The sequence below is a fragment of the Paramisgurnus dabryanus genome, chromosome 16, assembly GCF_030506205.2.
Source record: "Paramisgurnus dabryanus chromosome 16, PD_genome_1.1, whole genome shotgun sequence".
NCBI classification, from domain to species: Eukaryota; Metazoa; Chordata; class Actinopteri; order Cypriniformes; family Cobitidae; genus Paramisgurnus; species Paramisgurnus dabryanus.
In genome coordinates, this window is record NC_133352.1 from 33,401,244 (window position 1) to 33,429,160 (window position 27,917).

The 27,917-nt window shown below is 37.2% G+C and overlaps 2 protein-coding genes across 3 annotated transcripts; one reads left to right on the forward strand and one right to left on the reverse strand.

The window, feature by feature from the left end:
- Positions 1-98: 98 nt before the first annotated feature.
- On the forward strand, positions 99-15,358 carry elp1 (elongator acetyltransferase complex subunit 1). The gene is made up of 37 exons (XM_065275321.1): positions 99-221; positions 453-632; positions 776-928; positions 1,012-1,093; positions 1,211-1,291; positions 1,378-1,463; positions 1,538-1,637; positions 1,718-1,808; positions 1,887-2,010; positions 2,094-2,184; positions 2,292-2,522; positions 2,938-3,108; positions 3,182-3,257; positions 3,411-3,569; positions 4,241-4,347; positions 4,427-4,530; positions 4,810-4,863; positions 5,713-5,818; positions 5,962-6,077; positions 6,150-6,223; positions 6,343-6,421; positions 6,532-6,611; positions 6,685-6,822; positions 6,898-6,983; positions 7,064-7,212; positions 7,297-7,420; positions 7,508-7,605; positions 7,678-7,879; positions 8,286-8,347; positions 8,460-8,522; positions 8,797-8,857; positions 8,947-9,060; positions 12,003-12,114; positions 12,208-12,335; positions 14,660-14,811; positions 15,052-15,127; positions 15,203-15,358. Exons 2-37 carry the CDS (start codon positions 483-485, stop codon positions 15,268-15,270), a joined length of 3,948 nt encoding a protein of 1,315 aa, XP_065131393.1. The 5' UTR covers positions 99-221; positions 453-482; the 3' UTR covers positions 15,271-15,358.
- A 2,348-nt stretch (positions 15,359-17,706) lies between these two features.
- On the reverse strand, positions 17,707-26,708 carry smu1a (SMU1 DNA replication regulator and spliceosomal factor a). 2 transcript variants are annotated; one of them, XM_065263962.2, is made up of 12 exons: positions 26,587-26,708; positions 25,937-26,147; positions 25,697-25,849; positions 23,246-23,356; positions 23,009-23,137; positions 22,809-22,928; positions 22,613-22,729; positions 22,414-22,541; positions 22,213-22,339; positions 18,653-18,820; positions 18,392-18,544; positions 17,707-18,237 (listed from the first exon to the last, which is right to left on the reverse strand). In XM_065263962.2, exons 1-12 carry the CDS (start codon positions 26,610-26,612, stop codon positions 18,139-18,141), a joined length of 1,542 nt encoding a protein of 513 aa, XP_065120034.1. In that variant the 5' UTR covers positions 26,613-26,708; the 3' UTR covers positions 17,707-18,138. The 2 variants fall into 2 exon arrangements, with proteins under 2 accessions (XP_065120034.1, XP_073668284.1); XM_073812183.1 differs by having other exon boundaries at positions 23,009-23,356.
- Between the last annotated feature and the right edge of the window lie 1,209 nt (positions 26,709-27,917).

Below are 27,917 nucleotides of genomic sequence, written 5' to 3' on the forward strand. Positions count from 1 at the left end.
CACTTTCCCCACAGTAATATCACTGCAGCGTTTTGTTAATATCTTTGTTGTAATCTCTCCACGCCGGCAGAGGGCGCCGATATCAATGTCAGTGTACAGCGCAACTTCATTCTACAACGTAAAGTTAATGCTGCGCTGTCAACAACGTGCGTGTGTTGTGAATGTGTATTCAGCTAATGGTCATTTTTTTTCACTAAGATAGAAATAAACCACACGACAAGGTATGTTTAACAGATTTCTGTGTATTCATGGGGGAAACATCAGTATTGGCTGCGTGAACGTTTTAGATATCAGTAATCTTGACAGTCATGTTAGGGAGAGAGAGTGTGTTTCTCTGTGTATGAGTGCTAGTTATGGTACATACTGTCATCACTGTTACTCTATCTTGGTAACATTGGTCTTCCATTGCATTTAATCAAACCAGATTTAGTCTTACGCTATGTTTGTTGTAGATCTCATCTTGTTGAAAGCCTCTGGCCAAAATGAGAAACCTCAATCTGCTGCAGCGCTGGAGATGTCTGGATCTTCCGATCCCAGGATCTCCACAGTGTTTCACCATCAGGAGCGATGCTGGAACAGTGCTGGTGGCCTCTGAGCTCTCCATCACTGAGTACGACCCTCGGACGGGAGAGGTACTTTGAGACCCATTAGTCTCAATCTAAATGAAATAAAACGCACGTTTAGATCATTTACAAAAACAGCTATAGGTGAAATCCTGTGGTTTGGAGGTTAAATTGTGCTTTGAATAAAGGTGTCTGCATTACTGTGTTAATAGGTTGTTAAAGAGGCATCTTTGACAGTAGATGACTATCTTCCTGAAGATGGTAGTGGTGTTGTGGTGGCCATCCAAGATCTGCCAGATCAGGAATCTGTGTGTGTGGCCACTGCGAATGGTGATGTTATTCTCTACAACCTAAACACAAATCAGGTGATCAAAATCTAAATGACTAAATAAAATAAATGTGCTTTTGCTGTGTATTCTAATAAACCAAATGAACGTCCCATTCACAGTTAGAGTGTGTCGGTAGTGTGGACAGTGGACTAACAGGTATGACATGGAGTACAGACCAAGAGTTGGTGACTTTAACAACAGGTCTGTATTACTTGCTGTTCATTACCACTGATAGTTCATTCTGATCAAAAGCCAATGCATGATTATGACATTTTGCCTTTCTCACTGGATCATTCTGTGTCGCATATGGTTTGGCAGGTCAGCAGACTATTATCATGATGACCAAAGACTTTGAAGCTATCACTGAAGTTGCAATCCATCAGGATGACTTTGGCGAAGGTACCTATCATCCTCTTTATAGACTCTTTATAGCTTTTATTTATTAATACCCTTATTTTTTTGGTTTTTCTCTGTCTGTTCATCAGATAAGTTTATCACAGTTGGTTGGGGGAAGAAAGAGACCCAGTTTCATGGTTCTGAGGGCAAGAAGGCAGCCCAACGGAAAGCTGCAGTAAGCAAGTTTGTTTTACTTGAGCAATCCACATGCAATCTATCTTCTCACTTAGTTTTCTTCTGCTGTCACAGGAAGTGCAGCCTGCCTTGCCATGGGACGACAGGAAACCTAGGATCACGTGGCGTGGAGATGGACAGTTCTTTGCTGTTAGTGCTGTTTGTCCACAGACTGGTAAGAATCTTTTTTTATTACGGTAGCTATTAGATTCAAAGTTTGTGATTGTTAAACATTTTCAAAATGTTTTGCTTCAGGTGCTCGAAAAGTTCGAGTCTGGAACCGAGAATGTGTCCTGCAGGCCACCAGTGAGGTTGTCAACGGTCTGGAGCAAGCTCTGTGCTGGAAGTAAGATGTCTAAAAATGTCTTTTAATTTAAAATTAAAATCAAATGATGGCGCTTTATTTCGCATGTTTTTCTTGTAGGCCCTCAGGCAGCCTGATCGCCTCCACACAGCGGCTCCCTAACAAACATAGCGTAGTGTTTATGGAAAAGAATGGACTGCTGCATGGAGATTTCACTCTGCCCTTTGGCAAGGAACAGGTCAAGGTAAATCTTTCGAAATATGTAGAAGATTTGAAATTTGACTGATAATGAATGTATTTATTTAAGCGTGTTTGTATATGTGTCAGGTGAAGGAGCTGCTGTGGAACAGTGACTCTACTGTACTTGCTGTCTGGATGGAGGATTTGAAAGCAGAAAATGATCAACCCAATACATACAGTAAGAGAAAAGCCAAACACTCTTGCTTTTGTAGTCAATGTTCAATGCAAAAAAAAAATTGTGAATTAGCGTCATTTTTAAAAATCACCCCATTTTGTCTCTCTTAGTTCAGTTGTGGACTGTGGGGAATTATCACTGGTATCTAAAGCAGAGTTTACATTTTGGCCACGAGCCTCTGAAGGCCCCAGCGTTTGTGTGCTGGGATCCAGAGAAACCCTTGCGTCTTCACCTCCTGACGCGTGGATGGGCCAGCTACACTTACGAGTGGGGATGGAGCACTCAGCGTAGTCATGGCAACGATTCATATGATAATGCCAATGTGGCAGTGATTGATGGAGGTAGGTGTGACCGTATTTCTTATTATATTTTCTTATTATAACTTTTGAATAATTAAAGGGATGGTTCATCCAAAAATGAACACCCTCATGTTGTTCTAAACCTGTATGAGGAAGATATTTTGACATATGATGTGGATGGCACCCATTGTCTTCCACAGTATTGTTTTGGGTGAATTGGTGCCACCCACAGTGTGGTTGCCATTATTTATCAAAATATCCTCTTTTGTGTTTAACTGAAGAAGGAAACTCAAACAGCTTTAGAACAACATGAGTAAATGATGACAGAATGTTCATTTTGGGGTAAACTATTGTCTCCACTTACTAACTTATATTGACTTGGAGCAAGCATTACAGATCAGTTTTTATCATTCTGAATGCTTTGGCTATATTTATTTTCCCTTCACATGCTATTCAGATAAAGTCCTGATGACGACATTTCGCCAGTGTGTGATCCCTCCACCTATGTGTGCATTCGAGCTTCATCTTCCTGTTCCTGTCAACTTGGTCACGTTCCTCTCTCAAGACCAAAGGACCAATGAGCTCGCAGCTCTCACAGCCGATGGGCACATACACGTATACAGTCCAGGTGAGTTGATAGGAAAACTTCCTGTATTGAAGCAGAGAAATTTCAATTTCTCATTTGTGCTTTTTATATTCAGGTAGTGGAGATGCAGATGATCCTGGTTCTGCCTTTAAAGTGATTTCAAAGCCATTAATGTTAAAAAAGACATACAGGTACAAATATGATGTTTTATTTAAACTGCTTCCTTTAACGTTTTACGTTTGTTTATATTAAGTTTATGTACTGAATTGTATTTCTGTTATTTAAGCATAAGGTGCAGCCTATATTTTGTGCTCTGATGCAGTGTTTCTATCGTATGTTTGCAGGGTCGCTGTGGATCAGGATGAACCTCTGACCCTGCGCTTGCTGCTTTGGTTAAGTAATGACACATTTTTGACTGTGGCTCATGATGGGAGAAACTTGAGCCGGCTGCTAAAACTCACCCCATCAGACAGCCAGGACACCAAGGACACACTGGAGATCAGGTATTCTCGCTAAAATCAGAAAAACACAAGTTTTTTGTGATTGTTTCGGGCAAAAATCCTTGATCTTGCGGCACGTTTAAAAAAAAATGTGATGGAATATTCAGGATTTTTATGCAATTTTATGCGTCAAAATTGTGGGAACTTGCAAAACTGCGGGAACTTGCAAACACGCTTGGATGAAAAAGGGATAAAAAGTGATTCCCTAAAACCCTGTTCTCATTTGCATAATTACGTCACTTCATAACGTTCACATGGCAACCGGACATGGCTGCGCTTGTGCTAAGATATATGTGACTTTTTGCTACGAAAATGGGGGGATTATGAAATCATGCAATATTATGCGAAATTATGCAATAAATATGCAGACTTTGGCTGATTATGCATCAGCAATAGCATAATCACAATCGTATAATGTTGTTTTTCTGGAGGGAGTGTAAAATATCTCACACCTCGTGTCTCATCCACATTTGCATTGTGTATAGCTCAAGCAAAGATAGATCTCATTGTCTGTTTTTATCAGTTCTCAGTATACTTTAGAGAGTTTGTGGAGGGATTTAAGCAGATGTTTAACAGATGGATTTGTAATAATCATTTCACATGATCTTTTGTTGTTTTAAACGTCTCTTTAAGTGTCTTTCTCTAATAAAGTTTTGGTATCTGCAATTTGTCAGGTCTGAGTTACCATTGGATGGTCATGTGATCAGCTTGTGTCACAGCCTCAGAAGTGGCACCATTGCCCTGCAGCTTGATGATGGACAGATAAGGAAACTTTGCATGGGTTAGTTACACATATAACTGGTTTGGATGGTGCATCATCTCTTAGTTATGTGTTTATTAATGCCAAAATGTTTACACAGACTCTTCAGATCTTAGAGTAACAGAATGGAAAGATTCTTCTGGCAATATTATCAACTTTCCCAGACCTTGTGTTCAAACAGCACTGTGTACCCTTAGTGGAGAGGTAAACTATATCTCCAACATTAAAGGGAAAGTTCACCCCAAAATTAACCAAACCATTGTATTTTTCTTTTCTAGTCAATGGTGCTCCTGTTTCTTGCTTGATTACAAATATCTTCCTTTGTGCTTAGCAAAACACATACATTTATACAGGTTTATAACAACCTAAGGTTAAACAATTTTCATTTTTGGGTGAACTATTCCTTTAACTGACCTGTTTCACATCAAGCTTTACCCCAGTCACTATAAATTAAAAAAGCGAAATAAAATTGTCTTTTAACAGGAGTATTTAATAGGCCTCACAGAAAGATCACACTTCTACATAGGCGACTCACAGGTATGTAAATATTGATCAATTTTGCATTGTGCTTTAGTTTATATACTACAGTTTATCTGGCTCATACTTAAATGAGTGGTTAAACCACTTTTGTGGTTCCTGTAGCGCTATTGGTATTGTGTTAGCAACACAAGGGTCACGGGTTTGGATTCGAAAGGGAACATGCATAATGATAAAATGTATTCATAGTAAGTCACTTTGGAAAAAGTGTCTGCCAAATGCAAAAGTTTAAATGAGGAGCTCAGATGCAAAATCAGCTAAATGCCACCTTTGTCAAAAATGAGATAATGACATTAACTGAATGCTCTCGAAACATATTATATGTTCATCAAATACCTTCGCCTAAAATCCGCTTTCAGGCTCAGCTTTTCCGCTTTTCAGATGCTCATGTTTGCCAGATTGTATTTTGTGAACACGAAAACATTTTATTATAATCCCTTTCGACGCTTGTGCAGCAGGCACATATTTTGACATGATGCACATAGATTCACATGACGCAACAAACACATATTGCGGGGAACGAGTTAAAGTGAAATTGCTGAACCTAAACATAAGAGCCTGATAAAAAGGGATGATTTACAAGAAAACATTTCAGACAGACACCCGCTTATCCTACTCCTAGACTAAAATGCATGTTTGAGCTGCCCTATTTAAAAATATTTTGCCATGACATATCTTAAAATAAATCCGTGTTTATTTTTCAAGACGCACATCAGTATTGTTTTTTGGAAGATATGTTTGTAAAAACTACTTAAATGTCCTAATATAACTAAGGCCTAGCCCTGGATTAATCTAAACCCTGTCCGGGAAATTGACCCTAATCTCTGGTCCCTTTCTTCTCTTCCCAAGGTGGCCTATGGTATCTCCTCATTTTTAGTTTATGATGAATTTCTTCTGCTTACCACGCACTCTCACATGTGCCACTGTCTAAACCTCAGCACGCTCTCCATTAAAGGTACGTGAGAGCTCGGATAAAGTGCGTAAAGGTGTAGTTCACCCATCTTGTATGTTTTCCATATAATGAATGGAGACTCTTAAAAGCGTCATATGTACTGATTTTATATAAACACAGATATGCGTGTAACATTATTGGTGTAGGTCTGCAGTCCACTTTGAGCTCAGACGCCAGTCAGAACGACGAGACGGTACGTAAGGTGGAACGAGGTTCCCGAATCGTTGCAGTGGTTCCCCAGGACACCAGGCTCATCCTACAGGTGAACAACTTACATGCACAGGATTGTGGCACAGGATGTTAAACTTTTGTTAAATGATTTTGGTTGTTTTAGATGCCACGGGGGAACTTGGAAACGATCCATCATCGGGCTCTGGTGCTGGCACAGCTCAGAAAATGGCTTGATGGGTAACTAGTGCATTAGATGACAAAAATGATTAATAAAGCAAAATAAAAGTCATAGAAATTTTTTTATTATTATTACAAATATCTTAAAATTACATTTCATTAAATGTTTCTTGCTTCAGTCTCAGATTTAAAGATGCTTTCGAGTGCATGAGGAAGCTGAGGATCAACCTCAACCTCATTTATGACCACAATCCCGCTGTGAGTGACCTCATTTCCTCTTTACACAATGACATTTTTGCAGTGATTGACAGTTATTGTAATCTCCTAAATAAATTACATTTCAACCCACCCATTCCTCCCACCCACAGGTGTTTCTCGAAAACGTGGAGATGTTCCTAAAACAGATCGATTGCATCAACCACATCAACCTGTTTCTCACTGAGCTCAAGTGAGGATTTTTCATAGTCTCACTTTTAATGTCTGTTTGCGATCACTTTGTTTACATAACTTGTCATTGTTAGAGAGGAAGACACCACCAAAACAATGTACCCATGTCCCACGAGCTCCGCCTCCGGTTCTGCTCCAGGTAAAGGAGAGAAGAAGGTCGACATTGTCTGTGATGCTTTCCGGAACACGATGGAAACTCTCGACGCGCACAAGTAAATACATTTTTCATTTACTTAAATTGCAAGAAGTAAAAAAATGGTCTTACGTTATGACAAATCTTTACACAGATATTGTTTATGTATTTTGACGTCACACGTGAGAAAAACTACGCCGGAACTGGAAATCGCTCTGCAGAAGGTTCATGAATTACGAGGTGAGTTTCAGTTAACTCGGACTCGATAAACATGACCAGTTATGAATGTGTTTGTAACATTTGTGTCACGTTGTGGTTAGTAAACCCACCGAGTAAATCCAATGGCGTGAGCGCGGAGGAAGCCCTGAAGTATCTCCTGTTTCTCGTCAATGTTAATGAGCTGTACGAGCACTCCCTCGGCACCTACGACTTCGACCTCGTGCTCATGGTGGCCGAGAAATCTCAGAAGGTCAGTGCGTAGATTCAAACCTTTTGCATTTCATCATTCATGTGTTAAAAGTTGATAACACATACAGATGTATGCCACGTGTAGGACCCTAAAGAGTACTTGCCCTTCCTGAACATGCTGAAAACCATGGAGGTGAACTATCAGCGCTACACCATCGACAAACACTTGAAAAGATACAGAAAAGCTTTACATCATCTCAGCAAATGTGGTGAGAAGGAAGGACATCCACCAGCACATCTTTTCACGTTATCACATTTTCATCATCTGATTCTCCCGCCTGACTTGTGTTTTCTAGGCGAAGAACATTTCACAGAGTTATTAAACTTGGTGAAAGATCAGAGACTGTACAGTGATGCTCTTGACCTTTTCCCTTCAGACGGTCAGCAATACAAAGTAAGTTATTAGTCTTTATTCTTTATTCTGATTATATCACACATGATCAAAATGACCCCTGTGATGTCACAGACACTAAGCGTGGCCTACGCCGAGCATCTAGTTGAAAAGCAGCAGGCAGAGCAGGCGGGGCTGTTGCTATGGCGATGTGGAGAGACCGCCCGTGCTCTCCAAGCCTTCGTCAGCTGTTCGAGCTGGAGACACGCCCTCGCCGTGGGAACACACATCCCACTGGCCCCAGAACAGCTGACACAGCTAGCAAGAGACCTAGCAGGTAAAGAGTTGTGTGTTTGTGCATACCTATAATTCACTCTTCCGAAATCTGAGCATGGATGAGCCTTTATTTTAAGTATCTGATAGTCTCATTTATACAGGCACTGCAGCTCCCCCTTGTGTTTTTAAAGAGATGTGCAATCATTGCGGTGATCTGAAATCATTGCGATGAGGTCAAACAATCACGATGGATGCGATTATTTAATCATTGTGACAGCTCTAGTTTGAGACTTTAGTTTTTGCGACTTTACGGATCTTTTATATGCACAAACGGCTTCAAAAATCACATCATATGACCCCCTTTTAATGATGGATGCATGTAATGATAATATTTTGATTGAACTGTGTATTTTATTCATCACTATGAGCGTCTATAAAGCATGCATTTTGTATATTTAATGTTTTAGAGAAACTTCTGGAGGCTAAAAGGCACACGGAAGCGGCTCTGTGTTTGGAGCAGTATGCAAAGGTACAGAAAAACACTGGCTTTTCTTTTATGCATTTAGGCGATAACTTCTGTTTAAATACTTCAAATGATTTTCCTGCTTTGTATTTCCCTTTACTAATGGCTGTGTTGTTAGGATTGTGAGGAGGCGATCTCTGCTCTTATAGAGGGAGCTGCATGGGAGGAAGCCCTGAGACTGGTGAGACATTAGTATGATGTAATGTTAGAGACAACATTAAAACAACATCCATTCAATGTTTTTTATTGGTGGATTCGGTGGTTCTTTAAAAAAAAACATTTCTTGTTATGCTGTTTAAAAGTTTTTTCATATCCTGATAGCAATGAACTAAATGTATTTTTGTAAATGTATATCATCTGTGAAAGGTGTAGGACCTTAAAATTTTCATTCAATCCTTTTAAGAAATCTGCCACTTTACAAATGTAAATTCAATGAGCTGTAACTTTCCTTTCAGATTTATTTGTACAACAGACAGGACATTATTGAGACTAATCTGAAAACTGCTATTTTAGAAGGTAAACTGTTCAATTATAAAAACATTATTTTAGTAATAAGGTCTGTTTTTATTATTATTCGTTAAATATCATATACTTCATTTTTACAGCTCACAGCAACCAGATATCCTTCCTAGAGTCCCAGAAGGCTTTGTTCATCCGTCACAAAAGTCGTCTCGCTGTGGTTCGAGAGCTTAAAGCCAAGGCCAAGCTGGAGTTATTTGGTAAACATGAAGCTTATGAATACCTTATTTGCACAATGTTCTGTGAAACGGGTTATAGAAACATTTATTTTGTTGTATTGTACAGTGACATTTATGGGCATACACACCAAACACAAATACAACGATTTGTGCGAGTAGATTTTGGGTGGCCTGATTGCTGCCAAAACACGTCTTTGCCCAAGTTAAAAATATTCAACTCAAGCGAAAAATTTGCATGACACGAATTTCATTCCTGTGAGTAATCTAGAGCCAGGGACAGCATGATGATTCGCGTTTGGTGTGTTTGCAGCGTAGTCACAGACTAATGGGACATGCACACCAAAGGCGAATTCAGCGATCATACAAAGTCAATGCAAAGATGGCAAAAACAAGCACCATTTGCCTCAAACATGTCTTCGCGGAAGTTGAAAATATTCAAATCAAGCTAAAAATTTGCATGAACGAAGTTTAATCTCGTAAGTAATCAAGAGCGAGAAAAAAGAAATCGACGATTTATGTGAGTAGATTACGTATAAAGTCAATGCAAAGATGGCAATAGACGCAAACTCACGTGGGGCGATGTGATTTGGGTGGCGTGATTGCTGCGAAAACACGCGTTATTAGCGTTATTAGTCTTCGCACAAGTTAAAAATATTCAACTCAAGCGAAAAATTTGCATGACATGATATGAAGTTAAATCCTGTGAGTAATTTAGAGCGAGGAACAACATGATGCTTTGCGTTTGGTGTGTTCGCAGCATAGTCACAGACTAATGGGACGTACACACCAAAGGCGAATTCAACGATTTGTGCAAGTAGATTACATACAAAGTCAATGCAAAGATGGTCACTCACATGTGGCGATGTGAACTGGGGGGCGTGATAGCTGCAAAAACAAGCACTATTAGCCTCAAACACGTCTTCGTGCAAGTTGAAAATATTCAACTCAAGCTAAAATTTGCATGAACGACGTTAAATCCCGCAAGTTATCAAGAGCGAGACACACGAATTCAACGATGTATGTGAGTAGATTACGTATAAAGTCAATGGAAAGATGGCAATAGATGCAAACTCACGTGGGGTGATGTGATTTGGGTGGCGTGATTGCTGTGAAAACGCGCGTTATTAGCCTCAAACACATCTTCGCGCAAGTTAAAAATATTCAACTCAAGCGAAAAATTTGCATGACATGAAGTTAAATCCTGTGAGTAATCTAGAGCGAGGAACAACGTGATGCTTTGCGTTTTGTGTGTTCGCAGCATAGTCACAGACTAATGGGACGTACACACCAAAGGCGAATTCAACGATTTGTGCAAGTAGATTACATACAAAGTCATTGCAAAGATGGTCACTCACATGTGGCGATGTGAACTGGGGGGCGTGATAGCTGCAAAAACAAGCACTATTAGCCTCAAACACGTCTTCGTGCAAGTTGAAAATATTCAACTCAAGCTAAAATTTGCATGAACGACGTTAAATCCCGCAAGTTATCAAGAGCGAGACACACGAATTCAACGATGTATGTGAGTAGATTACGTATAAAGTCAATGGAAAGATGGCAATAGATGCAAACTCACGTGGGGTGATGTGATTTGGGTGGCGTGATTGCTGTGAAAACGCGCGTTATTAGCCTCAAACACCTCTTTGCGCAAGTTGAAAATATTCAACTCAAGCATAAAAATTTGCATAAATGAAGTTAAATCCCGCAAGTAATCAGGAGCGAGAAACGCAAGGTCAACGATTTATGTGAGTAGATTACGTATAAAGTCATTGCAAAAACCAAATTGACGCAAAGTCACAGGGGGGAATGCAAATGACATGAATTGGCCAGCGAGATTGCCGGGAAAAGACATCTTTGTGCAAGTTGAAAATATTCATGTCAACCGAAAAATTTGCGTGACGAAGTTAAATCCCGTGAGTTATTTAGAGGAAAGAATGCAAATTCAAGATTACATACATAGTCAATGCAAAGATGGCAATAGATGCAAATCCACGTAGGGCAATGTGATTTGGGTGGCATGATTGCTGTGAAAACATGCGCTATTTGCCTCACATGTCTTGCGCAAGTTGAACATTTTAAATTCAAGCAAAAAATCTAAAATTTAAAGTTAAATCCCGTGAGTAATTTAGAGCAAGGAAGAATTTGTAAGTTGTAAGAATGCAAATTCAACGATTTGCGCAAGTAGATTAAATACAAAGTCAATGCAAAGACGCAAATAGATGCGAACTCACATGGGGCGATGCGACTGATGCTAATTTGCTAGCGCGATTGCCGCGAAAACAGGTCTTCTCACAAGTTAAAAATATTCAACTCAATTTTGCATAACATGATTTTAAATCCCGCAAGTAATCTAGAGCGAGGAACAACACGATGCTTTGCGTATGGTGTGTACGCAGTATAATCGCAGACTATTGGGACGTACACACCACATACAAAGTCAATGCAAAGACATAAATAGAAGTGAATTTGCGCTGGCGATGCAAATTGGACATTGCGATTGCCACAAACACGCTTTTCGCCTCAAACGTGTCTTTCGCGCAAGTAAAAAAATGACCTTAACATTAATTCCAGCGAGTAATATTGAGCGAGGAATGCAATGCGAATACATGCTTTGCGTTTGGTGTGTACGCCCCCATAAAATGCATGTTTGAGGTGCCGTAAATTCGAAAACAACTTGCAATGACAGATCTTAATAAATAAATCTAGAGCCAGGAACAGCATGATGATTCGCGTTTGGTGTGTTCGCATATATATATATCAGTGCCATTGTTTTGTCTTAAGATGTACACCAGTAATGTTTGTCACATTCACAAAAGCTACTTAAATGTCTTAATTTAGCTAAGGTTTATTTGTAGATTTATCTGTACCTTGTCTGTAAAATTGGACCAATACGTTAGTAAGTTGTTATCTGAAATGAATCGTATTTTGTTCCTCACTGATAGTCTCTTTTTGTCCTCTTGCAGACGAGGATGGTCCTGACTGTGCAGATGCTGAACTTTACTCTGAAGCCAGCAGCGTGCTGACCGGCAGTCATCTCGGTTCAAAGTATTCCCGCAGTAACTCGCGCATTTCATCGTGAGTGACATCACTGCACACATGTGCACAAAAACACACCAGTTCACTTAAATATGCCTCAGATGGTGAGGATCATCTTTATATCATCTACAGGAGATCGTCCAAGAATCGTAGGAAAGCAGAAGGGAAGAAACACAGTCTGAAGGAGGGAAGCCCGTTTGAGGACATCGCCCTCTTGAATGCACTTACTCAGATCATCACTGTCGTTGACAAGATGAAAGGTCACACACACATTTTACAGAATTGTATATATATGAATATGTTTGTATATACATGATACCCTGCCTGTAAAATCCAGGTTAAAGTCTGATGATGAGGTTAGGTAGGGTGACCAAACGTGCCATTTTTCCCTGATGCATCCTCGGCAGGATTTTGGTTCATCCTCTGGAAGTCACGTTTGTCGATTGCATACGTTATGGAGGTTTACTATTTAAGGCTCTATTTCAGAAAAGCAACCGTTACATTTCAAGGTAAGAATTAAACTACTGATTGTATGTCTCATGTTTTTAACTGAAATGGGGGAACCTCCATGACGTATGCGGTCGACAAATATGACTTTCGAAAGACGCACCGGAAATCCTGGCACATATGGTCACCCTAGATTAGGAGCATCAAAGTTTGATATCAGTCTTTGATTTTAACCTTTGACATGATCTTACTCGTCAATATTAACTCATTCCCTGCGAGCTTTTTTGTGATTTTCACAAAAGTTTCACAAAATGCCTCCCAGAAAATGTTCTTCTTAAAATATATAAACATAGAAATATATCAAATGAAAGAACAGACCCTCTGTTTTCAAACAAACAATAAACAAACAAACAAACAAACAAACAACAAACAAAACGGGAAAAACATTTCATCCTATCTATATTTTTTTCTCTGCTTATAAACTCTTAAATATGGGTATTTTTCTTAAAAAAAAGCAAAAGCTGAAATAATTCAGTTTCTGTGTAGGGCCATTGCGACTAATCGTTTGCAGAATAACAGTTTTTGTTTACATTATATACGCGTGTATACTGTGTATAATAATTATGTATATACTGTATAAATACACACACATTTATGTATAACTTTAAGAAAAATATATATTTATATGTTAGGTATTTATATTTATAATATTAATTATATTTAAATATAAAAATGTATATACACATGTTAATATTTCTTAAATATATACATGCATGTGTGTAATGTAAATAAAAACTTTTATTATGCAAACGATTAGTCGCGATTAATTGTAATGCAGCCCTATTTCTGTGAAGGAATTTTGTTAATGACCAGATTCAGAACGATTATCAAACGCTACACAGTGATTAAAATTAGTAAATAATTTTTTTTGCTTTAGATTTTTTATAAATTGGGTAAGTGCTCCATCTAGTGAATAATCGCAGGATTACAGATTACCATAAAACCTCATCATTTTTATGCAAATGTTTTTTTATTAATTGACGAGATAACTCGAAAAGTTAAAGGTATCAAGTAGGGCTGTCAAAAGATTAATTGCGATTACAAAATAAATTTTGTTTTTTGCATCATTTATGTGTGTGCACTTTGTGTGCACTATATATAAATACACAAACATTAATGTTTGTATTTAAGAAACATTTACATGTATATTTATATATATATTTTGATATATTATAAATATAAATGAAAATATACCTAAATAAAATTTTTCTTAAATTCATACATGTATGTGTGTATTTATATATAGATAATATATACACACAGCACACACACACACACACACACACACACACACACATATAATTTGCAAACACAAACTTTTATTTTGTATGTGATTAATCACGATTAAATTAATATTTTGACAGCCCTCATATCAAGGGTATATTTTCACAGAATGTCTTTATATTATGCAAGTTGATTTTATGTAGAAAACAGTAAATGCTTTGATATATAATAACCACAAGCAGAGTTGTATAGTACTTAAGTATTTTTACTTTCTACATAAAAGTAAATTTTCAATTATTCATATTTTATTAGTGTTTTTCTCTGGAAAACATACATTCCAAAACATATTATCGTAATTTTGTTTCTCTTTCATATTTCAAGTTTTTGGTTTATATTTAATATTAAAGTACATTAAACATCTAGTATTTTTTTGTACTTTTTAAGTAAAAATTATTTTCGTACTTTTACGAAAGTAAAAGTACACAATTTTTATGTAATTATGTATTAAATCAATTTTAATATGCAATATATAATGAATACACCGTATGATTATATGCTTTAGAATGTAGTGAAAATTTTTTAGTAAAGAAAGTGATTTTTTCCCAAGACAAATACTCTGATAAAGCACAAATGCTTGGAAAATGTAACTAAAATACTTCAGTATTATACAACTCTGACCACAAAAAATATAAACATTTGTACATTTAATATTTAAGTAAAATCGTTAAATGTCATCCTTCATGTAGATTTCATGAAATGTGCAGAACATTTTTTTTTGTTCTTCGTCATTTTTAATGTTGACAGCATTGCTTTTAATCTTTTATGTGATGATGTCTTTGGTTTGATCCTGCAGAAGAGGTTCATAGTCTGCTGAAGGTTCTTGTGCTCTTCCATTATGATGCTCAGGCCAGTGGCCTGCAAAGAGACTACAGTGATTTACTCCAGCTCATTGAGACCAGCATCCCCGATATCTGGAGTGAAAACCTGCAGCAGGGCCAAAATCCTGTGAGTCACGAAACCACACATGGATGGACCGGCTGACTGTAAAAAGTCTTCAACTTAAAGTTTTTAAATAGTTTTAGCTTTTTATATTTACAAAATCCTTAGAAATAAACAAGATTTTTGCTACATTTCAGATGGATATAAATGACCCTAACCTCTGCATTTTAAAATGAAAACCATTGGGATTTTTTGATCTGTAATGTTTTTGAGCTTATTTCTGATGTGATTTTTATTTCTTTATAGGTTACAGGTCCTAACTCAACAGCCAATAGCATTATGGCATCATATCAGCAGCAGAGACCGGCCACATCTCCACGAGGTAACTACTCATAAACTTAGCCAGTGAGAAACTTCAGTCATGTGATTTTCGAATAAATCTCCGTTCTCTCCTCAGATCCTGAAGTCCTGATGGCACCCAAGATGAGAAACTCTGTTAAGTGGAAACTAACAATACTAAAATAGTCTGCATGTTACAAATGAAACCATTGTATTTTATTCAAATTTCCATTGTTTTATGGTACATTATGGAAGAATTAAAGATTTAAAAATGTCACAGTTCTCTATGATTCATTTGATTTCAGTGTCAGTATGTAGTGATGGGCCACTTTGAAGCACTTCTTCATAAAGCCTGAATCATTTACGAATCTTTTGTTTTGAATCAGTGGTTCAGAGCTTGTTTCAAACTGGTCAAGTCAAGTGATTTTAGCGAACGAGGTTTCATTGCATCATAACTGTTTAGAAACGTTTCGAAATTCTGATGGTTCAAGACTAGGGGAAGTCGATCACAAAGTGAACCCATTGACTAGTGTCTAATATGATTTGGTGAACTTTGTTCATAAAACATTCAGACTGATAACACTACAATTTTGCCTACTTTTTGTTTATAGGCAGATTCAATGACAAGCATGTGCATAAATAAAAGTGTAGCTAGATGATCTGTTTTCCCTAAATAAAACTAAAAGTACAGAATTTTATTTAATGCTAAATTTTTCTTAATTTTTAGAAAAACTTTTTGTAAATGGTGTAAAATGTTTGGACTGAGATCTTGTTGCTTTTACAATGTTTTCATCAGCAGGTGGCGCCATATTTAGACGTTTCGAGCGCTTCGAAACAGTGAATAATTTTTCGCAGCAAGGGTTCAATTGATTTGAAGCTTCGAAATGATTTGTTTCTCCCATAACTATCAGTATGACATGTAGGGTCACATGCTCATATTTTTTCTGTTTTTTATTTTGTGTCAATACTTGTAATCCCCCCAAAAGTGCACAAAATTCCACCAAGTACATTTGGTAAATGTACTATTTGTATGCACTAATTTTGTATGTAAAGACACAATTTGTAGGATTTTTGTGATGTATATTTCATGGAGTTGTTACTTGCATTATCTCAATAGTTCCCAAGGACTTGTAAATCAAGAGAAATTCCTGTTTTAATTAACGTCTCTTCTCTTCCTTGTAATTGATGCTCTTTTAGTGACTTAATGCACTTTCCTCAGTTTCCGGGTGTAGAAAGCCTTGCAGCTAATTAATTACGTTGACATAAAATAATGTGATCTAATGTACAGCTAAAAAAAAATAAAAAATTAATTTCCTTAATGAATAATTAGTGAATTCCATGCATCTCTCAATGGTGACAAATTCCTCATTGTTCCAGTTCCCTTCACAGCATTAAGCTTCACCTGTGTAATAATGACCCCTAGTGGTGAAAAACTACATGTTGTGGCTTTAATATACATAACAGACTTTAGTATATCTTACAGTTTTTCCTCAGTCGCTTAAGAGTATTTCTCAGCTCAAATTTTTTTTAAATGCTGTTCAACCTCCACATCAAGTCAGTTGTGCACAACATAAAAGCTCATTCTTAATGTTTTGAACAAATTGCAATGCATGCAGTTGATTATGTACAATTGTCTGCCGTTTGCAGACAGCAAATTCATTTTCATCAAAATATAGTATTCAACAGAAACCAATATAATTTTACACCTCAAAACATTTAGGAATTAAACGTACAAGGCAAGTCATGCAAAATGGTTGACCTTTGTGTCGTATCTGTACTGTAAGCCTTTTTTTCTATAATTTTTTGTCTGAAAAACAGAAAAATTACTGAATCTTGAAATTTTGAGTTACAGAAAATTTGTCATTTATTACAGTGTACAGCGAACCTTTTTTAATTTTTTATGTTTTATGTGTACTGAAATTGTTTTTCAAAATCACAATGTGTGTAATCTGTTTAAAGAAAATAAGGTGAAAATGTGAATTCATCCACAGTTTACATCAGATAATACTGACACATAAATTGGCAACATGGCTATTTTGATTTTGTCTTGTTCATAAACAACAATGACACACAGAGTTGCCATTTTGATGTGATTGAAAAAATTTACTTTTGAAAGATGAATTGAGGATTTTGAACAAGTTACAGGCTTTTGCATGAATCCATGATGTTGTGCAGTTTATATGAATTGTTCTGAGAAATGCATGCATTATTTTGAATTTAAGAATGATTTAAGAAATGCTGCAAACAACTGAGAAAAACTGTACTCAGTTGTGCTATTTTGAGATGCCATTTAAAAATCTATTTATGTATTTCTGGTATTGAGTTTACTTTTTCAAATGCACAAAGGTACTACTAAAATACTTTTTGTATAGCTTGTACACTTTTATTTAGCACAAAACTAACAATGTACCAGCGGGTATTTATTATATTTTATTACATTTAGTACATACTTTATTTTACCTGGGCCAAACTTAAACTATGTGCTTTATGCTTGAGGTGAAATACTTCTGCCTTGACATGAGGAACAAAATATGAATAAAACACAAAGCATTGTGTAAATAACCTCTCCTAACCAACATTACTTAAATACACAAACATAAAAGAGACAACCAAAAGTCTTAATTGTAAAGTTGAGACATTTAATGGAAAGGAATCATTTGGTGGTAGATCTAAAGAACAAAAGTTTGTTACAACATAAGTTACACAGACGTCAAAAAAATCTAATTGTTTAACTTTGAAAATTTGTAGAAAAACGAAAGATTTTTCACTGCACTAAAAAAACAGGTATGTACAAAAAAATGGCATAAAAGGTAGGAAAGATAACAAGTGTGTTTGACTTTTTAAAGCACTGCAAGATCGGCGGATGACATCCAAGTACTGCGAGGGCGATACGAGAAATCAAATGGAGTCGACTGCTTCCAAATCACTCTTGAGATACTTTAATGTCATATGCCGGTTCTTGGATCGGAGTGCAAAGTCGAACACATCTAATTGTGCTTTCCTGCTAGCCCCAACCAATCAGAAACCCCATGCAGAAGTCACATGATCGTGACATTATGGCTTCCAGAGTTTGAGCAGTCCATCCTCACTGTATGTGGCAATCAAATTTTGATGTGGGTGGTGGGCGATACCGATGACGTCCTTCTCATGAACCTAGAAGAGGACACAGATGAAATAAACACATACAGCTTACTTTTGTAGACAATGTAAATGGGAATAAATACCAATATCAATAAATACAGTAGAGATGCATCAATAATAAAACAGCTTACAAATATGAAAAAGAAAAAATGGAAAGAGATCTTACAGTCAAGGTTCTCTCGAGTTTTCCTGTGACCGTGCTGAAGCAGTAAAGCACAAAGTCCTCTCCTACACAGTAGATCCATTCTCCACGTGGTGACAGGGTACAGCACACGAAATCACCTCCTTCTCTTTTACCAGAGCTGAAACTCCTCACAATCTACAGGAGAAGAGGTAAAGACTTCTCAAGGAATGCCAATATACACTAAGACACAGAATATTTGAATATTTTCATCTCAATGTATGAACATCACACGTTTGTCCTCACCTGACCCTGCATGTTCATGATGACCACAGTGTTGGATCGGTTACAAACCACGAAATGTTCAGGGTTTTTAGGAAGCAGGATCACGTTGTTAACCGTGATGTCCGTACCGGCAGACGTCCCCAGAGATTTGAACGTGTTGGTGCACTCCGTGGTCTTCATGTTCCATACCTGAGAGAGAGACAATGTGAAGTCCAATCAGATCAGATCTGTGGCCTAGCAAAGATGGTTTGATTGTAGCTCAGACGTTTCCAATTCCATTAACTAAGTCATTTAAGTTAAAGTATTACACCACTTTCATAAAAAAATTGCAATTATTTACTCACCCCACGTCATCCCAAATGTTTATGTCTACCTTTCTTCAATCGAAAATAAATAACGTTTTTTTTTCAGGAAAACAATCCAGGAATTTTTCCATATAGTGGACTTTAGTGTTAGTTTTTAATGCAGTATAAAATTGCAGTTTCAATGCACTTCAAAGGGATCCCAACTGAGGAATAAGGGTCGTATCTAATCGTGATTTTCGTCCCCCCCCCCAAAAAGTACTTTATACCACAACTTCTCATCTTGCACTAGCTGTGTGATACGCCAGCGCGACCTTACATATTACGTTATCGCGTCGAAAGGTCATGCACTACATATGTGAAAACACATACGGGTGATTCTCACAAAACCCAGACTTAGGTGTCCAGCATCAGAATTTGTTAAAAGCCCTTGAAGCCAATTTTTTTTGCACATATAAGATTAAGGTCTAACCTTACTATAACCAATATTTTTTTTGAGGATTTAAAAAATATTTCCTATAGATTTTTTGACATTTTTTACATTATCATTATCAAAAATTATCATTACCGCAACATGATATTACATTAACCCTTATATTATGTTCCGGGTCAATTTGACCCGTTTTGATTTTTAAGCTGTCGGATAAACCAGTTAACCTGTGATTTTATTCTTGAAATTTTCTGACTTTTTCTCATTTATGGCCATGAACATGCATGCAAAGTTTAGACATGCTGATATTTTTTGAAGTGTACCAAAATTATTTTGTAACAATTTTGAGGTTCGCGGGTCAATTTGACCCGCATTTTGTTTTGCTCCAAAGCAACTGCATAGACCTAAATTAAATATATATTTTTAGTGTTTGTTGTTATATTGGTGTTTTACTATCCTGAAATGGGGGTAAAAATGCTTCTCCTCACTATTTTGAGTACTGAAAAAGACTTTTACAGACACAGATGGTAAAAGTGAGCTATAATTTCTATTTACAAATGTATATGAAATACTACTTAAAGGAACAGTATGTAGAATTGTGGCCAAAACTGGTATTGCAATCACAAAACTTGTGGCTAAAACTGGTACTGCAATCACACAACTGGTGGCCAATACACAAAATGACAACATAAACATCAGTTGAGGGCTGCAACTCCAATTTTTAAATGACAATATCCTGGCCAGACCACTGTTGTCAGTGATATAAGTATGTGAAATGAAAATGATTTCTTAATGTCTAGTGACATATCAGGGCCATTTTATGATTAATTGATATACATTTCTTACATACTGTTCCTTTAAGTTTCAGTTTTCTTCCAGAAATTGTGTCACTTTTTCTCATTTAGGGCCATGAACATGCATGCAAAGTTAGGATACACTGATGTGTTTTGAAGTGTTTTTTTTTTAGCACAAATAATGATTTTTGGTACGATTTTGATGTTCGCGGGTCAATTTGACCCATATTTGTTTGTTCCAAGGCAACTGCATAGACACAAAATAAATACATTTATTGCGTATATTTTGGTGTTTTACTACCCTGGAAAGGGAAAAGTTAGCTTTTCCTCACTATTTTCAGTACTGATAAAGACTTCCTCAGACACAGAAAAGGTAAATGTGAACTATCATTTCTATTTTCAATGTATATGAAATACTATGTAAAGCAGATGAATTCAGACCCACAGTAAATCCAGATGTGAATACAGGTGATGCCAGCTGTGCCCCACAAAACATGACACCAAAATAAGCATCATTTGTGTAAAATGCAAGAAGTCAGAAAACACATGCTTGATGTGTGCACATCATGTAAACAGTGATTTCTTGAATTTGTACAATGAGCCTCAAGAACAAAAGATGAGCATGTTTTGAAAAAGAAAAGCTTAATTTCATTTCACAGCAATATTAAATTGTTCATTTAGGATTTCTTAAACATAGGTATGTTAAAAAAAACATGTTGAATTAAAATTTAAAATGTTAAATGTTGCAACAGTTTTTGTGCAACATTTGTTAAAACAAACATGTTAAAAATTGTGGTTAAATGCATTTTTTTAAATCTTACTTTTTAATTTTATGTGTTTATAATGTGTGACAAAGACTGATACTAAAATGGTTCTGTTCATACCTAATCCCTTCTTGTTTTTCATAATGTGATATTTAAGGAATTGCATTGAATCCAATGCAAAATCGTCACAAAAACTCGAACACAATACATGGGTTAAATATATGAATTTACAAACTCATAATGAGAACTAAAAAGTTGTCTAGAAATTAGAACTTTTATCTGGAGAGAAAAAAAATAAAAACTGCTTACCTGGTAGCCATCTTGAGTGTCACAGTCAATTATGTCCCGCCCAACATTTTTTTTTTTTAAATGTTAGTTCATTGAGGGCTTAAACAATGATTGAAAATTGTTGCGGAGATGAGAAAATTAGTCTTGAAGACATTTATATTCCTTATTACTGTCTCTACATTTACCAATGATCACCAAATAACACGTTTCTTTACTGTAAATGTTTATAGTATAACATGCACTGAAGCTTTTTATTTTTTAGATTTTTTAATTATAAATATTTTCATGTCAAAGAATCCAAATCCAGTCATGGACACGTTGCGGTAATGAAAATGTTCCCCTTAAATGTGGAAAAAACAACAAAATTGGTTTGTAAGATGTCAATTGAAATCATGTGCAAAATAGTACATGAAGAGATGTTTGTAACTGTATGCTTCTTATTTTGATACTCTCCTTGCTTTTAATTTTTTATCAAAATGTTTCATGACACCTCATAAGTCTAATTTTGCGAGAATCACCCATACCTGCAGATCATTTCAAACAATAATCTGACACAAAGATATTAATTCGTATCATTACACATACAACAACATCAGAACGGTCCTCTTTCTCCAAACTTGGAAACACTGAAGTGGTAGTTTGTTTCGCATACGTAATACCTTTCGGCATGATTATGTAATACGTAAGGTTGCACTGGCGCATCACACAGCTAGTGCAAGACAAAAAAGGTTTTTTTTTGGCGAAAATGACGATCATTTTGCTAGATAAGACCCTTATTTTTCGGTTGGTATCGTTTAGGGCTCTTCGAAACTGTAAACTGTTGAAATCCACTAAATGGAGAAAAATCCTAGAATGTTTCCCTCAAAAAACTTAATTTCTTCTTGACTGAACAAAGAAAGTCACCAACATCTTGGATGACATGGGGGTGATTAAATAATATTTTTTTATGAAAGTGGAATAATAATTTAGCAAATATGGGATCAAACTTGAGTAGTGCCCGCACCTTCACGGTTCCATCAGAAGAGGCGCTGATGACGTGATGTCCGTCAGGAGTAAGCGTGGCTTCGTTCACGAATGAAGAATGACCTCTAAACTCTTTCAAACACTTGCCTGATTTCAGCCCGTGAATCCTGCAAATAAACCCACATGGTTTACTTTGCTGTGGTGATTGCAACAGCTATACATAAAGCAGACATAAACTTACCTGATGGTCTGGTCAAAGGAAGCAGATAGTATCTGTGTGCTGTCCTTACTGAAGCTGAGACAGGTGACACCTTTACTGTGAGCTCGCTCATAGCGACGCAGACACTGGCCGCTCTGGATCTTCCACACCTGAACAAATGACATAACTGTATTAACATGGCACCAAAACTACACATCACTGCATAATGTTTAATACTGACCTTAATTTTTCCATCCTGAGCTCCCGTGGCCAACATCTCAGTGTCTCGACTGAAAGACATGCAGAGCACGGCATCGTCCATAATCATGAAGTTATCCTGGGACTGATACTTCAGATCCTGCCCGACACAAACACCATCATCACTGATCGATAATGCAGATGAATCTTTGTTTTGATTTGGACGTGGATGCACAAACCTTTCTGATCTTTCCGGTGGTGAAATTCCACACCTCGATGAATCCATCCACAGAACCGGTGACCAGATACTGACCGTCAGGAGAGAAGCGCGAGCACTCCACGTGAGACTTCTGACCGAACTACAAATAAACACAGCATTAAAAACACTTTGTCTGGTGTTGCTCTCAAGGAGATGCCGAATCAGAAGTTGGTCCTGTACCTTGATATGTCTGGTGAGCTGCGTAGGGAACTTTTCCTCCTCTACGTCCTTCACGGCTGCTTTACCTCTGAACAAGTCGATGGTCATACCAGGAGGCAGGAGACCCTGGTGCTGCTGCCACTTTAGAGACTTCAGAAAGACACAGACAATTACGGACAAACACATTAACTTTATGCTAGACATGGCTATGAAAACTGATCCACGAGATGGCTGCTGGATCAGGAATATTTCACTCACCTGTCCGAGCAGAGCCATCAGACGTGAGGGCGGCACCACGCTGACCTCACCGGCCAGAGCCTGAGCAATGGCTGCTCTGCGCTTCTCCTTACTGCTACCATCAGGGTATGCCTAACAAATTTAAATAGTGAATATCAATGGGGTTGCACAGGAAAACAAACACTGAATATACAATATATCAGAACTCATGCAAAACAGATAGATGTGTTTTATGCACCAATAAGAGAAAATTACCAGGCGAAGGTCTAATAACATGTTTCATGAACAATAACTACATAAAATACTAACGGATGAACAATACATTTTTATGTTTTTAAATGTGCTAATAAATTATTGTAATATTTAAATAAAATCTTATGGGGTACTCCAAGAAAATCATTTAAGTTGGACTGACCCTGTGCCTGAAACTCAAGGGCGGAACTTGGGCAGAGCCTGAAAATCAGGGGCGGAATTTGGGCAGAGCCTGAAACTCAAGGGCGGAAAATCGGGCTGAAATCTGGGAGGAGCCAGGGCGGAGCCTGAAAACTAGGGCAGAGCATGGGCAGAGTCTGAAATTCAAGGCGGAGCCTGCATTTAAAGGCGGAACACGGACAGATCACGGTGCAAGTCGACTTGTGCCTAAAGGGGATCGCACACCGGCCGCGCCGTTCTAAATCAACTGAACACATAGTTTTCTATGAGTGTATGCACACCGGCGCCGCCAGGTGGCGCCTGTCCGCGCCGCCCAGCTGTGACTCAGGAAGTTGTTCAAATCCCTGTCGCACCACACAGCGCCACTCACATAGCTTAACATTAAATAACATCATATTTGCCCCAAATCATTAAGGATTAACATTGGCTGCTAACTTATATTTTGCATTTTGAAGTAGACACTATCTGACGAACCTCGCGCTATTTAATGTGCACTTCCGGTTTACAATACCTCAGAGTTCTGCTAGGCGCGACGCGGCGCTGAGCTGCGCAGCCGGTGTGCGCTCCCCTTAACAGTGTGGTTGATCTGTTAGGTCACCCGCGGTTACGAGTCATCCAAATATATTTTTTTGATATTCGTGTCACGGTTGGTCAGTTCGTTTGAAATAAAGATGCCAGTTAACTATTTTAAACAATAACTACTTAAAAAAAATGCAGGCCAGGAAGCGGGTCGGGTACAATATTTATTTATTTCTTTGCGGTCCGAGTTGCAGGCAGGTAAGTTGAAAACGTCGGTCGGGTGTGGGTTGTTTTTACATTACCGCGCATCACTGGTGCCTACAGACATTTACCCACTTTTCTATCCTTAATTTGTGAATGGCCTGTAAATGACGCAAATGATTGCTGCCCTGAAGGTCTGGTAAGGTATTCATTTGTGCGGTTGAGTATTGGCAAGAATCTAGCATACATGCGTCTAAATACAATACTCTGCGATACGTTTTCGGTACTGTATACTGGGATATTTATTATTTTGGGAATAGAATAGGATATAATTCTAAGAAAGCTCTCATCAAGAACACACTTGTTGTATGAACTTGTTCCAGAGTAAGCTAAGAACCGACCCGGACTCTCCTAATACTTAAAAGTTTAACCCGGACCTGTGCAGAACCATAAATGTAATAGCACGATTATTTGATAGCTTGACCAGGTCGACACATATTACACAGCACATTGCTATTGCTAAGTCAAACGATTGACTTTGTTTCACCCTAGCAGCATTCGACTTTGTAAGATTCCTGACATTGATGAATACAATTCATATCCATATTATTCCTAATAGCTTGATCCACTCATTATTCCAGATTCACAAATCTATGTGATGTCACTGTGACAAGGGACTTTTTTGAGTCAGCTTACATAATAAGGACTAGGGTTGCATAACGATTAATCGCGATTAATCTATTGCAGAATAAAGGTTTTTGTTTACATCATATATTTGTGTGAACTGTGTATAATAATTATTTATATATAAATATGCACACATGCATGTATAATTTTAAGATAAAATATATATTTATATATTAAGTATTTATATATAATAAAAATTAAACATAAATATACAAATATAAACATTTCTTAAATATATACATGCATGTGTGTGTATTTATTTATGCAAAGTTATTATACACAGTACACACACACATGATGTAAACAAAAACCTTTATTTTGCAATAGATTAATGGCGATTAATCGTTATGCAACCTTAATAAGAACCGTTTGCCCGTTTAAACTATAATAATAATAATTGCTTGTTCAGTGCAATGGGCTTGACAACAGCATTACTTATTTGCTAACATCTCTGTGCTCTCTGAGCAACCATTTTAGATATAAAAATACAATCTATTAATAAAAATAAAAAAGGAGAAAGAAAATATATTGGAGTGCCTACACTAAACACTTTTATTACTTAAAAAAAAGGCAGTGCTTCAAAAATTGAACCACATTGTAGTTTTGCGATCTGCATTAAGTCGGAGCCCTTACCTCTCTGGGGTCAAAGTACGAGCGAGCCAGAAGATTCTCCAGATGGATGTATCGCTCAGGTTGGGTTTGTTTCAGCATGATCATGGGATCTGTCTGTCTCAACAAAGACCTGGCAGCTCCCAACTCTCTCAGTTCAATCAGCTCAAGAACCACCTGCAATTACACCATAACATCTATGATGCATCTGGATAAAAGTGTTGATTCAAATGATTCATATACGTCCGAGCTGAGACACGTTACCTGTTCGTAAAGGTCGATTAGGGTCTTGTCTGGGAGTTTGAGGGACTGTATAGCTTGAAGTACAGTGTCCCAATGACCGCTGTTAATTTCGGCTACAAAACTCTCAATACTGTCCACAGTGTTAAGGGACACTGTTGTCTCCTCCTGGAGTGTTGCTAATGTCCGATGCAAGCTGTTTTCCTTCAGGTACTGCATGATCAGACGGATCACGCTGGAGAAATAGAATAAATGTAGATACTTTAGTAAAAAATCTTCGTAAAATTATTTTGTCATACTTTGTAAAAGCAATCTAGACATGTCTAGACATCGCCACGTCACATTTCTCTTGTATTACAATATAACGTTACCCACAAAATCTGCAAACAAGCAATCATAGAAATTGTGTTTGCGAACAAAGTAATGCAAAAGATTCAACGTGGTTGTGTTAAATTAATAAATTACGTAAACACAAACTATCCAAATGTTACATGTTAAAGAAAAATGTCCACAAAAAAAAACTACTTTTCCCGAATGCTAACACGGTTAGCTGGACAAACCACCCCACGGCCTGAATATCACAAACGCAATCTGCAAAAATGCCCGCGATTGTTTTATTTACCCGCAGCTGCATGCACATGAATGTTTTAGAAAACATTATTTTAATTACTTACTCCGCTGACTCTATTTCGATGGACATTATTGAAATGTGCTAACACTGCGGTGCGATGAGAAACTGAAGACACACCGCGACAGGAACAACAAACGCGTCTTCTTCTCCTGCGCTTGAATTCAGCTGAAACATAAACACGGCAGCGACACTCAGCGGCCACAACCAGCAATTGCACTTATTTTTATTTAATTATATTTACATTGATAAATAAATAATATAATAACATTAAAATACAATACGTACATTTTTTAAATGTAACTTAAATTATTTGGTGTTCTTAATATGTAGAAATAAGTGTGTTGATTCCAGAAACTTAAACTACGGCTAACATGTGTTGACAACGTTTAGTTATATAAAGAGCACATATGTGAAAAGTATAACAAATATATACATAATAACTAATTAATGCAACTGATTAAGTACCTTATGGTTAAAAAGTTAACATCATGTTAAAACATATATATATATATATATATATATATATATATGTATGTATATTTTTTTTTAGACGTTTGCTTTGATATGATAAAGTTTTTGCTGTCTCTCTGTCTTTTTCCAGTAAAACATAATTTTGGGCAGGGCTTATCCTAGTCCCAGACAAAAATGCATGTTTGAGCTGCCTTTATCTTGCACTGACATATCTTATATATCAGTGCCATTGTTTTGTCTCAAGATGCACGACAACAATGTTTATTGTAAGGTTTGTTTGTAAAAATGACTTAAATGTCTTTATATGCTAGGTCCTGGATTAAGTTTTATAGCTATATGTGTGTGATATGACAAATAACCACATTTGAAATTATTGTGCATCAAATTTAATCACCGCAAGATTCAACATACCAAAAATCCATATATTCTATATGCTAGGCATTCATTTGATTCTGTTGGTGACATCTCATCTATCCAACCCATGCTGTTTAATCTTTCCTCCAAGCATAGTCTAAATTGGCCTGGAGTAAGTGTCCTTTATCTCAATACGAGCTCTAATGATCATAAACACTTGAGAAATCCTGCTGTGATTGCATGTTTTGTATTGCAGTGTCTGCCTAGGGCCGGTGTGCCATTATCATCCTCTTCACATTTGCCTGGAATCACGCATCACATCTGACTGACGTGCATGCAATTACACGCACTTCCCAGTTTTGCCCAAAGGGGTCGCCAAAAGACGCGGTGCGCCCGTCGAGTGCAGATTTCAAGGTTAAAACGTTTATTGCTGCATCAGTCTCACATGCTGCTCCATTATGTGGGCACAACGCCATAGGCGCTTGACTGGCCAGAAAAACAGCTACTGCAAATCTAATTGCCCACCTCGAAATAGCACTTAGTTGTCCA